This window comes from Molothrus ater, chromosome 6, assembly GCF_012460135.2.
Source record: "Molothrus ater isolate BHLD 08-10-18 breed brown headed cowbird chromosome 6, BPBGC_Mater_1.1, whole genome shotgun sequence".
NCBI lineage: Eukaryota > Metazoa > Chordata > Aves > Passeriformes > Icteridae > Molothrus > Molothrus ater.
Genome location: NC_050483.2, coordinates 62,069,613 through 62,084,273, shown reverse-complemented (window position 1 = coordinate 62,084,273; position 14,661 = coordinate 62,069,613). Strand labels below are relative to the sequence as shown.

General features: G+C 52.2%; 1 protein-coding gene across 7 annotated transcripts in view; it reads left to right on the top strand.

Annotated features, from left to right (window-relative positions):
* Positions 1-103: 103 nt before the first annotated feature.
* TOGARAM1 (TOG array regulator of axonemal microtubules 1) overlaps positions 104-14,661 on the top strand; it is a 38,834-nt gene continuing 24,276 nt past the window's right edge. For all 7 annotated transcript variants that reach the window (XM_054515303.1, XM_054515302.1, XM_054515306.1 and 4 more), the window contains exons 1-6: positions 104-1,563; positions 6,867-7,005; positions 7,932-8,060; positions 8,633-8,929; positions 10,181-11,094; positions 13,326-13,558. In XM_054515303.1, the coding sequence (XP_054371278.1) occupies positions 139-1,563; positions 6,867-7,005; positions 7,932-8,060; positions 8,633-8,929; positions 10,181-11,094; positions 13,326-13,558 (3,137 nt within the window). In that variant the 5' untranslated portion in view covers positions 104-138. The remainder of the gene's footprint in view (positions 1,564-6,866; positions 7,006-7,931; positions 8,061-8,632; positions 8,930-10,180; positions 11,095-13,325; positions 13,559-14,661) is intronic.

Below are 14,661 nucleotides of genomic sequence, written 5' to 3'. Positions count from 1 at the left end.
AGTAGGGGAGGTACTCGTGTCCCCCCCCGCTCGCCGCGGCGTGGTGGGCCCCGCGCCGGCGCGGCACGCGGCGCCCCCTGGCGACGGCGGCGTTGCCGGGCGGGGCCTGAGGGCCGCCCATGGCCGCGGCCTCGGGCCATGGTGGAGCCGCCGCCCGGAGCCGCCGCTCCGCGGGGCTGCGGCCGGGCCTGGGAGCGCGGCGGCTCCGCGCAGCACCGTGAGGACGGCACGGAGCCCTCCGGCCCCGCTCACAACGGTCCGGACACGGAGCCCTCCGGCCCCGCTCACAACGGTTCGGACACGGATCCCCCTGGCCCCGCTTTGAACGGTCCGGGCACGGATGCCCCCGGCCCCATTCAGGACGGTTCGGACACGGAGCCCCCCGGTCCCGGTGAGGACGGGCCGGGCACGGAGCCCCCCAGCCATGCTCACAACGGTTCGGGCACGGAGGCCCCCAGCTCCGTTGAGGATGGGCCGGGCGCGGAGCCCCCCGGCCCGCAGGAGGACGCGGCCGCCCTGCTGGGGCCGGAGCTGCCGCTGGTGCCGCCGGAGCTCCGCGCGCGGCTGCTGGACCGGCGGGACTACCGGGGCCGGGCCCAGGCCGTGGAGCAGCTGCGGCGGGCGGTGGAGGGCTGCAGCCCGGCCGCGCTGGGCGCCGCGCCCGCCGCCGCGCTGCTGGGGCTGATCGCGCTGCTGGACGCGCTGCTGCACGACCCCAACTTCGCGGTGGCGCGGGGCGCGCTGGAGGTGACCCGGCTGCTGGCGCTGCGCCTCGGCCGCCGCGTCCCCGCCGTGCTGGCCCCGCTGGTGTGCGCGGCCGCCCGGGCGCTGGGGGACGCGCAGCCGGCCATGCGGCGGGACAGCGCCCGCCTGCTGCTGCGGCTGATGGCGGCGGCCGGGCCGCGGCCCGTGCTGCGGCTGCTGCTGCAGGAGCGGCTGCTGCGGCACCGCAGCGCCCGGCTCCGCGAGGAGCTGCTCCACACGTGCATCGCCGCGCTGCTCGCCTTCCCCGCCGCCGAGCTGGACCTGCCCCAGCTGGCGGCCGCGCTGGCGCCGGCGCTGCTGGACGCCAAGCGCAGGGTCCGGCACGCTGCCATGGAGGCGATCGCCGCGCTGGCCTCGGCGCTGGGCCCCGGCAACGCCGGCGCGCTGCTCCGCGCCCTGGACGCGGTGGAGCTGCGGGCCGGCGGCGCGGGGGTGGCGCTCGCCGTGCGGGCCCGGCTGGCCCGGAACGTGCTGCCCCGGCTGGGCCAGCAGGGACTCGTGGAGTACGGAGTGCCCCTGCCCTGCTCCGGCCGCTGCCGCGGGCCCTGCCCGCCGCCCGGCGCCGACACCGAGTGGCTGCTGATGGGCAGCAGGAGCCGGAGCGCGCACGGGCACTGCGGGCACCCCGCCTGCCGCGATGCCCTGCACGGCCCCGCCTGTGCCCAGCGGGGACTGAGCCCCAGGAGAGTCCTGAGCGCCGGCAGAGGCAAAAACAAGCTGCCCTGGGAGAACGAGCCGGCTGCGGACGGGGAAGGTGGCTCGGGAGTGAGGATGCCCGTCGCGAAGGGCGTGGAGCAGGTATGGAGCTCCCCGAGTGCTTTTATGCTTAAGGTGTTTCCAAAGGGAGGATGAAGAGTTGTCAGGGGTTTGTTAAGTGCGAGGTGTTTGGGAGGTATGGCTGCTGTTTCATGTTTCATGGGTCTCTGCATTCAGATAGCTCTGGGAAGGTAAATTTGGGAATTTGCTATGGCAGTTTCAACCAAGCAATTTACCAGACTACTTACAAAGAAATAGATGAATCTTTTTTTGAGACCTGAGACACTCCTTAGGTCTGACAGTCACTAGACATGACTCTGACATGTCAGCAATGACAGGTGAACCGCTGGGAACGAGCACAAAAGTGGGGAAAACAGCCTTTATTTGTGTGTTAGTGTTTGAAGGCGTGGGGCTGACTGCAGAGTTTCCTGTTTGGGGGAAAACAGAGCAACTCCTTCAGCTCAGGCTCTGAAGGCAGAGCTGCGGGATGGGGCTGAGCCAGGGCTCTTTGGGATAAACCTGGTGGCTGCCAAGTGCCTGTGTGGCTCTTGCTCCTTGGGCTGATCCAAGCAGGAAAAATGTAGGTCAGGCTGGAATAAGGGTTCAGGCTGAGTTTGGCTGTAATCACCTCCTGACCACGTCAGCAGCTGGAAAGGGGAGGAACCTCTGGAAAATTGTCCAGGTTCTTTTTCCTTTGCCAGTGGTTCTGTATGTGTTTTGGATCCCACACATGGGGGGTGTATCTCTGTGTGGTGGTTTTTCTGTTATGTGTTGAGGGTTTATTTTAAAGTGGGCACATTTGATTGATCAGAACTTGATGCCCTGTGAGGGAGCTGAAGCAAACAGAGCTCCTCAGGAAATGGGAGGCTGTGTAGAGCAGATTCCTCAGTGCCACATTTACGTACTCAGATTTTCATTCTCAGTTGCCTGGTAACTTGTTGCTGGGCTGGATGATGAGGTCATGGACAGTGAGTGCTCCTCTGCAGCCTGGCTGTGGGGCAGGCCCTTAACCAAATAAACTCAGGTCATGTTTCTGTACTGTCAGACCTTGAAGTTCATGCCTAGACTTGAATGCTCATCTCCTTCCTTGGTGCCTGTGTTACCTCTCCTGAGGCTCCTAAAGACATCTGTGCCTTCCTGAGCTGCTGAATCAGTTCCCTTGGGATATCTGCAAACAGGGCTGGGACAACAAGATGTGTAGGAAACACCTCTGGAGCAAGAAGGGTTTCCTTTCTGGAACAGTTTTTCAGTATTAACTAATACAGCTTGTAAAAACATCAACAAAAAAACAGTGCCAGTGTTCTCCTGGGAGGTTGGGCCGAGCCCTGCTGGTTTTTCTGCAGCTGTGAACAAAAAAGCAAGTTAATACAGGCACCAACACCTGGCTGGGGTTTGGAAAGGAGGAACATTCCCTGTCTGGGACAGCCCCTGTGCAAGGAAGTCAGGGAGGGGCTCTGGGAATGGTCCTTTCCTGAGAGGAATGAGCCCTTTGTACATGTGGTTGTGTTTATCTCTGTCATGGGGGAGGAGTTTTCAGCCCTGCAGAGGGAGAGAAAGCAAGGAGCTTATGGGCTCTGTGTGGTTGCTGTGTAAAGTGCATTTGGAGGTGGGGTAAATCATCAATTCCTGCAATGGTTTGGCTGGGAAGGGACCTTAAATCTCATCCAGTGCCACCCCTGCCATGGCAGGGACACCTCCCACTGTCCCAGGGTGTCCCCAATGTCCAACCTGGCCTTGGGCACTGCCAGGGATCCAGGGGCAGCCCCAGCTGCTCTGGGAATTCCAGCCCAGCTCCTTCCCAGCCAGGAATTCCCAATTCCCAGTCTCCCATCCATCCCTGCCCTCTGGGAACCTGACTGGGCACAGGATGAATTGGAGTCCTGCTGGCCAGACCCCAGTTACTGTAAAGGAAACTTAAAACACCGGGGTGGTTTAATAGTGGAGTATTTACCTGACTGCTGTAGTTGACACCTTTGCTGCTCCTTCTCCACATCCTGATCCTTTAACTCATCACATCTGTCCGAAGCTCTCTGGGGCAGGGACACTGTCCAGCAATGCTGGTGACCCAAGGGCATGGCTGGGGCTGGGCCAGGAGGGATTTAGGTTGGATTTTGGGAAAGGTTCTTCCCCAGAGGGTGCTGGCACTGCCCAGGCTGCCCAGGGAATGGGCACGGCCCCGAGGCTGCCAGAGCTCCAGGGGGGTTTGGGCAGCACTGCCAGGGATGCCCAGGGTGGGATTGTTGGGGGTCTGGGCAGGGATGGGGCTGGGATGATCCCTGTGGGTCCCTCCAGCTCAGGACATTCCGTGGATCTGTCTTGGATGCAGGAAGGTGAATTGTGTTTTCAGTCTGGGAATGTGAACCTGGCTGGTGTTCCTTGGGCTGAGGACATTCCAGGAGCTGTGTGCCAAGCTCCTGTCCCTGGGCTATCCAGGAATCTGCATCTGTGGGGGGAGTTAGCCCTGCATCTGCCCTTAGCACGCTCAGTAAGGAAAATGCATTTATCGTCCATAAATCTCAGGCAGTCGACTGGTTTCTGGACATGTCAAATATTAATTATTAATTCAGACATTCCTTTGAGATGAATTTGCTTAAAAATTAACTTTTGGAGTCATTCTGTGGCTGAAGGGATGCATGGAAGTAGCTTAATGTTTAAAGCTGTTTCCCTGCCAGTGTTTTTAGGGTCATGTTACAGGGTGGTTGTCCAAGGCTGTGTCTAGACTTTCCTGATCAGATAAGGTGTGAGTAAAACATGTGTAAGTTAATGTGTACTAAAAATAAAAGGTAGATAAGGCACATGGACTCAGGGGTTTGCCTGGCAGCCTCTCTGCAGAGCTGTGGGATCTCCATCCCTGGAGGGGTTCAGGGGTTCAAGGGCAGGTTGGGATGTGGAATATTGCAGGGTGAACGTTTCCCCCGGCACACACAGACCCTGCAGGCCCTTCCCTGCTGCTGAAGGTACCTTTGGGTGCCCAGAGGGTCCTTTTGGGGGAAACAAGAGCAATTGAACATTTCACTGGACATTTAAGGCCTTTCTCAAAGTTCATGTGACCTGTAGGATCTCCCCTCGCTCTGTGTGGAAATTTTCTCATTTCCATATTGATATGATAACTGGAGAAATTGATGGCTGGGCTTTGTGGAGAGTTCAAATGACCTGGGAAATCTCATTTATGGAACAAAACCTCTTTGTTTTCCAAGGGCCACAGGGACACAGAGGGTGAGCAGTGTGTGGGATAAAGGTGTCCCTCCCTTGGGTGTCCCTCTGGGATCTGAGCCCTGCTGTTGCTGGAGCTGGGAGAGGATTTTGGGGAGGTGTTGCTCTGTCTTTGTGTGCTGTTGGTCTCTTTCTGGGAGAACATTGCAATGCTGCTGGTGATAGATCAGGAGCACCTTTGGTGTCTCCCAGTGGCAGAGCTCCACAGGGAAGGGATGCAGGGAGGGAATGTTTGCTGTGATTCCAGCTTGGACTCTGGGGCTTGGAGCAGCCTGGGGCAGTGGATGGGATGGGATGGGATCCATGGGATGGGTTGAGATGGGATGGGATGGGATCCATGGGATGGGTTGAGATGGGATGGGATGGGATCCATGGGATGGGTTGAGATGGGATGGGATGGGATCCATGGGATGGGTTGAGATGGGATGGGATGAGATCCATGGGATGGGTTGAGATGGGATGGGATGGGATCCATGGGATGGGTTGAGATGGGATGGGATGGGATCCATGGGATGGGTTGAGATGGGATGGGATGGGATCCATGGGATGGGTTGAGATGGGATGGGATGGGATCCATGGGATGGGTTGAGATGGGATGGGATGGGATCCATGGGATGGGTTGGGATGGGATGGGATGGGATCCCTGGGATGGGTTGAGATGGAATGGGATGGGATCCATGGGATGGGATGGGATCTGTGGTATGGGTTGGGATCCATGGGATGGGTTGGGATCCATGGGATGGGATCCGTGGTATGGGATGGAATCCATGGGATGGGTTGGGATCCATGGGATGGGATCCATGGGATAGGATGGGATGGGATGGGGTCCATGGGATTGAATGGATGAGATCCATGGGATTGAATGGGATGGGATCCATGGGATGGGATCCATGGGATGAGATGGGATCCATGGGATAGGATGGGATAGGATCCATGGGATGGGATGGGATTTAAGGTCCCTTTCCACCCAAACCATTCCAGGATTCCATCATGGGTCACTCTCAAGGGCTGTGCTTTGATAACCAAGTTACCAATTCCTGTGGTGGATGGATTCAGGTGTTTTCCAGCATTTGTGGAATTTAAAGGAATCTGAACCCTTTTGAGGAATCCCTTTTCTAGGATCTGTTATCCCAGGGAAACATCTGTCAGCTTTGGGTTTGCTGTATTTCCCACCTCCAAAAGGCTGTGTTTAGTGAATTTGCAATGCTGCAATTATAATTTGGGTACAAGGAAGCAGAGTTTTCACTCCTGGAGCTGGGATGGGAACAGCTGAGGGAAGCTGTGCAGTCATGGCAGCGTTGGAATTTACTCCTTCTGCATAGGTTGCTTTATCTGTATGGGAAAATGGGAGGGAAGTTTATCCTGTACCAGCTCCTGAGCAGAAAATTCCCTCTCTCCCAGCTGAAACCAGGCTGTGGTGGTTTGTACAAGGAATATTTCATTATGGACTGAAGGATCTGTGGGTGGAATGGTGTTTGGTGATTGCAGGAGTGGGAATGCCAAGGTCTCACAGTTTTTATCCTAACTTGTAATAACTTGGAATAAACCACCTCACCATTTTCCTGCTCTTCTTTTCCTCCTGTATCTCTCAGAAGGAAGAGCAGCCTGGGAATGACCTAAATCACTGATTGTACTAATTAAATCAGAAATTGACTTAATGCATGACCTTTTCTTTGTTAAATATTGGTATTATTGAGATTTTTTCCTTACCTGTAGCCCATTCCCAGTAAAAGCTGCTGGTGTTGCCAGGCACAGTTTTAGACCGGAGTGTGTGGTTTGCAAGAATCTGGAGTGTGTGGTTGCTCCATTCTGGGATTTTGGGGTTCTCTTGTCTATTTAAACACTTCCCCATCTAAAGCACAACATTCAAAAGGTCGATGTTTAATTTTTAAAATTTAATTTTAAAAATAGTTCAGTTCTTTACCAGTTTATTTTATTTCAGTGTGAGTAGCTTTAACCTGTACTTTAGTAAGACCTGCAAAACAGCTAAAATGCTTTCCAATGCTTAAAATATTTGAATATTGGGTAGGTGGGAAAGTAAAGCTTGTGTGGAAATGCTTGTAGCTGTGCTGTTTGCCCAGAGCAGGGCTGTGCTTCCATTTCCCACAGAGGTGATTTTGTTTTCCCTGCAGTTGGCTGCAGCCAATGATTCCCTGCACTCCCCGAAGCCCCGGCCCTCGCAGGGGATCCCAGGCAGTGCTGAGCTGCTGTTCAGCAGGAGCAGAACTTCCAGGACTTCACTGACCTCTGAGCACCTTGCCCTTGCTGCTGGTGAGTGGGGACACAGGGATGTGCTGCAGCTGCCAAGGCAGGGCAGATTTTTGGTGTGGGAAATGAATTTGTAGAGAAGAAGCCCACCAGAATATGGGGGAGAGATGTGTTGTCCCAGTGGGGAGCGAAGGCAGAAGTGGGTTTTTGGTGGAAACCACAACTCCTGCCACTCTGAAGTTATCCTAGAAAACCCATTTAGATAGATCAATGGCTTCTTGAACAGAAAAAATACTAATTTTTTTTAATGCTCTCAAAAAAATAGTAAGTGAACAACTACAAAAAGGCCACATCAAACCTACAAAGAGTCCATAGAATTCCCCAGCTTTTGTCATTCACCAGAAGACCTCTGATTCCTAGAGATTACCCCGTGACCTAGAGAAGATCACTGAAATCATAGAGGACATGGGGCATTTGCAACCAGGGCTTGCTTCTCTCTGAGCGGTTCCAAGAGCCTGGCCTCTTGTTGTCCTGCATATTTCAGTAGCCAGAAGGATCTGGAAAGCCTGGGCAAGACCAGACCTGAGGGATTGTGGCCCCATGGCCCTGGGCCCTGTCCTTGTCCCCTCTGGGGAGCCCTGCCCTTGCCAAGTGTGCTCCCTTGGGTTTTGAGGTGTTTGCTGCCTTCATTGTCACACACTCAAAGAGGGGATTGTTGCAGGGGGTTCCTTTGCCCCCCTGCACTCCCAGCTGGAGCAGTGCCCTGGAAGAGCAGCCAGTCCTTTCCCCTTTTTCCCCCTGAGCTGCTTTCTGAGGTTGCTTAGAGACTCTGGAATGAAGTACTTGGAGTGTGAGTTTCCCACTCAGAGCTACACAGAGTCTGCATTCCCCATGAGATATTATTGGATATCCTTGGGATATTATTGGATATTCTGTGTTGGACAGCGTGTGTGAGCATTGATTTGGTTCTTTGTGTTCTCTTTTGGAAGCTGCTCTGGGCTCTCATCAGCCCCAGCTTTCAGGGAAGTGTGGGACCCTTGGATACTCACGTGGGAAGAGTGGCAGTGTGGGCTCTGATTTGCAGTTTTTGGGACTGAATAACTGCCAGCAGGACAAAGGTAGGTGGCTTCTGCCAGGGCCTAAGGCAGGGCCTGTCACTTTGGAGTTGTCCCTTTGTTCCTTTGCTTCCCCAAGAAATGGGAATTGTTGCTGAGAGGTTGTTCAGGCCCTGTCCAGATGGCTCCTCCTTCCTGTGTGAGTTAATTAGTGGTTGTTAATTCACAGCCCCCCCTTTGATCTCTGACTGTGTCAGGGGGTTAGAGAAAAGGAGCTGCTGGGGGAGGATCACAGCAGTGTTTGATCTGCTTGCATCACTCTGTTTTTTAAATACAGTTCTCCAAAACATGCCTGAGAAATCATTTTAAGTCTTAAACTCACATTTGGAGGGGAATACAATTTGCAGAATGAAGTTGGTTGATTTGTCTGCTTGTTGGGCCAAACCTTCAGGCTCTGATAGCCTCATGGTGCATTATTTCATGGGAAATTATTCTTATGATAGATGATTTCATTGGAAATCATTTTTATGGTGCATTATTTCACTGGAAATCATTCTTATGGTGTATTATTTCACGATAAATTCTTATTACAAGACTCAGTTACCACAAGCACTGTTCTCTTTTCCTTTGCTCAGTTTGTTCCAGCCTCAGTTTTTCCAGCAAGACCCAGAGAAGTTTCTGCACTCAGGCAGAGCCCACCATGTCCTTCCAAGGTCCCAGTGCCAGCCAGGGCACCTTCATCCTGCCCTCCTTCCCCCTGTCATCCCCCAGGAACAGCCCCAAGCACCTCTCTGCTCCTGCTGCCCTTGCAGGGAAGTCCCAGGAGGATCCCAGGAGCCTCTCCAGCTCCTGGCCTCTCAAAAGCTTCCAGGGGCTGCCTAAGCCTGGTTGCCAGAAGCAGCTGCTCAGCCAAAAGCCAGGAGACAACACAGGTGGGAATGGTCTCAATGTGATAAAAAGGGGTTTGGGGGTTGTGTTTTGAGGGATTTTTCAGTGGTCAGAAATTCCACAGTGGCAGGTGAGAGGGAATTGGGCAGTGGCTCAGGTGCAGGTAGGAATGGGAGGGATTTATTGATTTATTTACTCATGGCTTCACTGCTCACATCCCTGCAGGCTTCTCTTCAAAAGTGGAGCCTTTGGATTTGTCATAAAGTAAAATATCTACAGCTCTGCTTTTTGTAATGTCTCAGGGCAGGCTCTGTCTTCCAACTCAAATAAACCCAAAATGGAGCACTTCAGGGAAAATCAGCACAGAAATACCTGGGACTGTTCAATCCCTGATTAATCCATGTGCAAGAAAAGGGTTACTCAGTGCCTGTTTGTCTCTTCATTTGAACCATGGAATCCCAGAATGGTTTGGGTTGGAAGAGACCTTAAAACTCATCCAGTTCCAACCCCCTGGGGTAAAAACACCTTTATTCTCTGTTTAGTTTAAGCTGCTTCCTAATCACTCAGGAGGTTTCTGAAACAAAGTAACAATTTCCACACAATTTTGCACTGATTAAAGAAATCTGTTTGAAATTTCATCTTCACTGAGATCCATATTTTTGTGCATATATAGAAAATTTCCAAATGAATGCTTTGGGAATTGCCTGTCCCTGGAATGGGACTCTGCCTTGTAGATGTATTTATCACTTGCTTTATTATTGCATTTATTATTTGTTATTGTATTTATCACTTACCATATGCATTTTTTCACTTACCATATGCAGTTTTCCATATGCATTTTGATTTTTTTCTGGTTCTTTGGAAAAAGAACCTTTTGTTGTTACAGCACCTTCCATGGAAGTTTGGGGATGAGTGTTTTTCTCTTAATGCAGAAAGTTAATCACTTTTTAAAGGGAAACACTGCTGTGTTTTATATATGATTGCCTTGCTTAATAGCCTGATTTTTCTATGTGAATTATGTTAAAGGGACTAAGGGCACGAGCATGGGCTTTGGTGATCCTTGTGTGTCCCTTCCAGCTGAGGATATTTTGATTCTATGTTAGTGTGCACATGCATTAAACACTCATTTCTATTTTCCTAAAGGAAGGAGACACTAAAATTGGAATAAACTGATACCTGAGCCTGCACAAGTGTGTTTTTAACACTCATTCCATGGCAGGAGGAGTTTTGTAGACACAGAAGTGAGAGGTGAAGTTTGTCCTGGCACCATCCCTGACAATCCCTGTGTGTTCCAGGGGACAGCCCGCTGGAGAAGCCTTCCCTGCAGCTGGAGAAGCCTGCCCTGCAGCTGGAGAAGCATTCCCTGCAGCTGGAGAAGCCTTCCCTGCAGCTGGAGAAGCATTCCCTGCAGCTGGAGAAGCCTTCCCTGCAGCTGGAGAAGCATTCCCTGCAGCTGGAGAAGCATTCCCTGCAGCTGGAGAAGCCTGCCCTGCAGCTGGAGAAGCCTGCCCTGCAGCTGGAGAAGCATTCCCTGCAGCTGGAGAAGCCTGCCCTGCAGCTGGAGAAGCCCCCTCTGCAGCTGGAGAAGCCTTCCCTGCAGCTGGAGAAGCCCCCTCTGCAGCTGGAGAAGCCTGCCCTGCAGCTGGAGAAGCCTTCCCTGCAGCTGGAGAAGCCTGCCCTGCAGCTGGAGAAGCATTCCCTGCAGCTGGAGAAGCCTGCCCTGCAGCTGGAGAAGCATTCCCTGCAGCTGGAGAAGCATTCCCTGCAGCTGGAGAAGCCCGCCCTGCAGCTGGAGAAGCCTTCCCTGCAGCTGGAGAAGCCTGCCCTGCAGCTGGAGAAGCATTCCCTGCAGCTGGAGAAGCCTGCCCTGCAGCTGGAGAAGCATTCCCTGCAGCTGGAGAAGCCTGCCCTGCAGCTGGAGAAGCCTGCCCTGCAGCTGGAGAAGCATTCCCTGCAGCTGGAGAAGCATTCCCTGCAGCTGGAGAAGCCTGCCCTGCAGCTGGAGAAGCATTCCCTGCAGCTGGAGAAGCCCCCCCTGCAGCTGAGGAGCGCCCTGGGCAGAGGGCAGGCCCTGAGGGGTGCCCGGCCCGTGCCCCCCATCCCGCGGCTGCCCAGCCCCCGGGAGCCCCCTGGCAGCAGGGAGGGCACGGAGCTGGCAGCAGGGCTGGCAGAGCTGCACCTGCAGCCTGAGCAGGTGGACCAAGAGGAGGTGGGTGAAATGGGATAAATGGATTTTTAGCAGTGTTCCACGTGCCTGGAAGCGTTCAGGGCTTTGGAGCAGCCTAGGCTGGTGGAAGGTGTCCCCACCTGTGGGACAGGGTGAGCTTCAAGGAGCCTCCATCCCAAACCAGTCCAGGGTCCTGTGACTTCCTGGCTTTGCCTTTCTGTCTGTACATTCCTTTTCTGTCTTCTTCTGTACCTTCCATCTTCTGGTTCCCACTGAAAGGAGCCTGAGGTGTTAAACAGAGGAGGAATTTCTAACGCGAAAAGTAGTTGGCAAACAGAGGAGAAAATGCTGCAGCATGAAACTCTAATAATTATAGTTAATATAAAATAATAATAATAATAATAATAATAATAATAATAATAATAATAATAATAATAATAATAATAATATAATTTATAATTAATATATTTTTATTTATACTATATTTATAATATATTATTTTATTATTATTATTATTATTATTATTATTATTATTATTATTATTATTATTATTATTATTATTATTATTATTAATCACTGCTCATTTCAATAGGATCTCTGCTTGCTGGGCACTCATTGTATGATTTAGAGGAGGTTTAGATGGAATATTGGGAAGAAATTCCTGGCTGGGAGGGTCTGGGATGAGTTCCCAGAGCAGCTGTGGCTGCCCCTGGATCCCTGGCAGTGCCCAAGGTGGGACACTGGGGCTGGGACACGCTGGGACAGTGGGAGGTGTCCCTGCCATGGCAGGGGTGAATGGGATGATCCTTAAGGTCCTTTCCAAGCTGTTCCATGGTTGTGTTTCTAGGATGTGCAGATTTGCTGGGAGGAGCCTGAGGTCCCACTGCGTTTTGGCAGCCATCAAGCCCCTCCTTTAGCCCACTGAAAAGCACAGAGCAGTTGCTGTGTTCCAGCAGGAGTCTGTCCCTGGACTCTGGAGAGGGGAGCTGGGGTACAGCACTGCTGTGAGGCTGTGTTTGCTCACAGGATGATTGATACTAGCAAAAAGTTCGTTATGGAAAAAGTGATCAAGTTCTGGAATGGCCTGGTTTTAAACCATCTCTGGATGTACTTAAAAACAGCCTGGATGTGGCACCAGGGTTTAGTTGAGGGGTTGGGGCTGGGTTGGACTCAATGATCTTGTAGGTCTTCCAACCCAGTGATTCTGTGTGAAACCAGGAGGAGGGATCATTATAATCCCCAAAAAAACATTAAAATCCCCCCAAAAAAGTGTGTGTGCTGATCACACTGCCCAGCAGGGCCTTGAGCACCCCATGGAGTGGGCTGAACTCTCAGAAATAGTCTTTATTTAGCTGCAAACCCTTTTCCCTCTGCAGTGAGCACCCCCTGTCCTTTCCCCCTGTGCAGATGCAGAATTCCCTGAGGTGGTTTTTATTTAGCTGCAAACCCTTTTCCCAGTGCAGTGAGCACCCCCTGTCCTTTCCCCCTGTGCAGATGCAGAATTCCCTGAGGTGGTTTTTATTTAGCTGCAAACCCTTTTCCCAGTGCAGTGAGCACCCCCTGTCCTTTCCCCCTGTGCAGATGCAGAATTCCCTGAGGTTTTTATTTAGCTGCAAACCCTTTTCCCAGTGCAGTGAGCACCCCCTGTCCTTTTCCCCCCCTATCCAGATGCAGAATTCCCCGAGGTTGTTTTTATTTAGCTGCAAACCCTTTTCCCAGTGCAGTGAGCACCCCCTGTCCTTTCCCCCTGTGCAGATGCAGAATTCCCTGAGGTTGTTTTTATTTAGCTGCAAACCCTTTTCCCAGTGCAGTGAGCACCCCCTGTCCTTTCCCCCTGTGCAGATGCAGAATTCCCTGAGGTTGTTTTTATTTAGCTGCAAACCCTTTTCCCTCTGCAGTGAGCACCGCCTGTCCTTTTCCCCATTGTCCAGATGCAGAATTCCCTGAGGTTGTTTTTATTTAGCTGCAAACCCTTTTCCCAGTGCAGTGAGCACCCCCTGTCCCTTCCCCCTGTGCAGATGCAGAATTCCCTGAGGTTTTTATTTAGCTGCAAACCCTTTTCCCAGTGCAGTGAGCACCCCCTGTCCTTTCCCCCTGAGCAGATGCAGAATTCCCCGAGGTTTTTATTTAGCTGCAAACCCTTTTCCCAGTGCAGTGAGCACCCCCTGTCCTTTCCCCCTGTGCAGATGCAGAATTCCCTGAGGTTGTTTTTATTTAGCTGCAAACCCTTTTCCCTCTGCAGTGAGCACCCCCTGTCCTTTCCCCCTGTGCAGATGCAGAATTCCCTGCGGTCCCTGCGCAGCAGCGCAGCCAAGAAGAGAGCCAGGCTGAGCAGCAGCATGGCCGAGCTGGAGAGCCCCGACTCGGCGGTGAAACTGGAATTTCCCGGGGACTGCCCGTCCCTGGGCTCCTCCCCCGGCACCACCTCCACCGGCGAGAGCGGAATTTCCAGCCTGGAGTCCCTGGGCTCCCCCGTGGCCACGCTGCCCCGCAGGAGGAGAGTGATGTGAGTGTCACTTGGTGTCACCTCAGCCTGGGAGCCCCACACAGCCTTGGTTAATTCATTGTATTGACTGCTTCGTGTTTTATATAGCATTGCTTTGCTTAATAGCCTGATTTTTCTATGTGGATTATGTTCCTCTCTAAAATGACAAGAGCTGCTTAATGACATTATTCTATTTTTTTCTGGCTTCCAACATGAAGCTGCAGTAGACCAGGGCAGGGGGCAGTGCCAGGGGCAGTAAATATTTGATAAAGACATTCCCTGGCACTGCAGGAACATGGCCAGAGCTGAACAGGGGAGGGAGAAGGACAAGAGTGAAGAGGAAGGATAAGGTTGGGTTATTATAGCCTGGAAATTGAATTGGGTTTGTTGAGAAGAGCAAAACAATGCAGATGTTTCTTATTGTGGATCAAGAGCTGGTTCCATTTATTCTTGAGAGATCATTGTGAATTTAAAATGCCTTCCCTGAGCTCTTCTAAATAGAAATTGGGTGGTGACAAATGCTGCTCTGATTATAAAGGGCAATAACCCAGTTGGTTATGAGCAGTATAAACTATTGTTTAATGTAATTAAAAGAGTTTTGATGAATTTTGCAAATTCTCCAGTACAAGAATCTCCTCCCCTGCTCTGAGTCCATGATGAAGCTCTTTGTAGCTCTGCTCTGAAGATATTTTTGTGTGTACTAAAAGCATCTTTTATAGACTCACAGACTCCCAGAGTGGTTTGGGTTGGAAGGGACCTGAAAAATCCCCTAATTCCAGCCCTACATGAGCAGGGAACCTCCCATGTAACTGACACTGAACTGCATTAACAACAGAAAGCAAAATGGGGAACATAAAAAGCAAAGGGGTTTGAGGCAGAGGGAGCCTGCAGTGATTCACAAACAGAAGGATTTCAGTTGTGCAGCCCAGAGCTAATTTATATTCACATCCCTTCCCCATGTGCATTACTGCTGAGTCACATTTTTAAAATAACCTTTAAAATGCCACGTTGAGATGTGTAATCCTTCAGAAGCCAAGGCTGTGGAGGCCTGGCTGTGCTGGTTTGGGCTGAGGCAGGCTCTGTACAGCATGGCCATGGCCACTGTCCAGTGCTCGGTGCTTCCC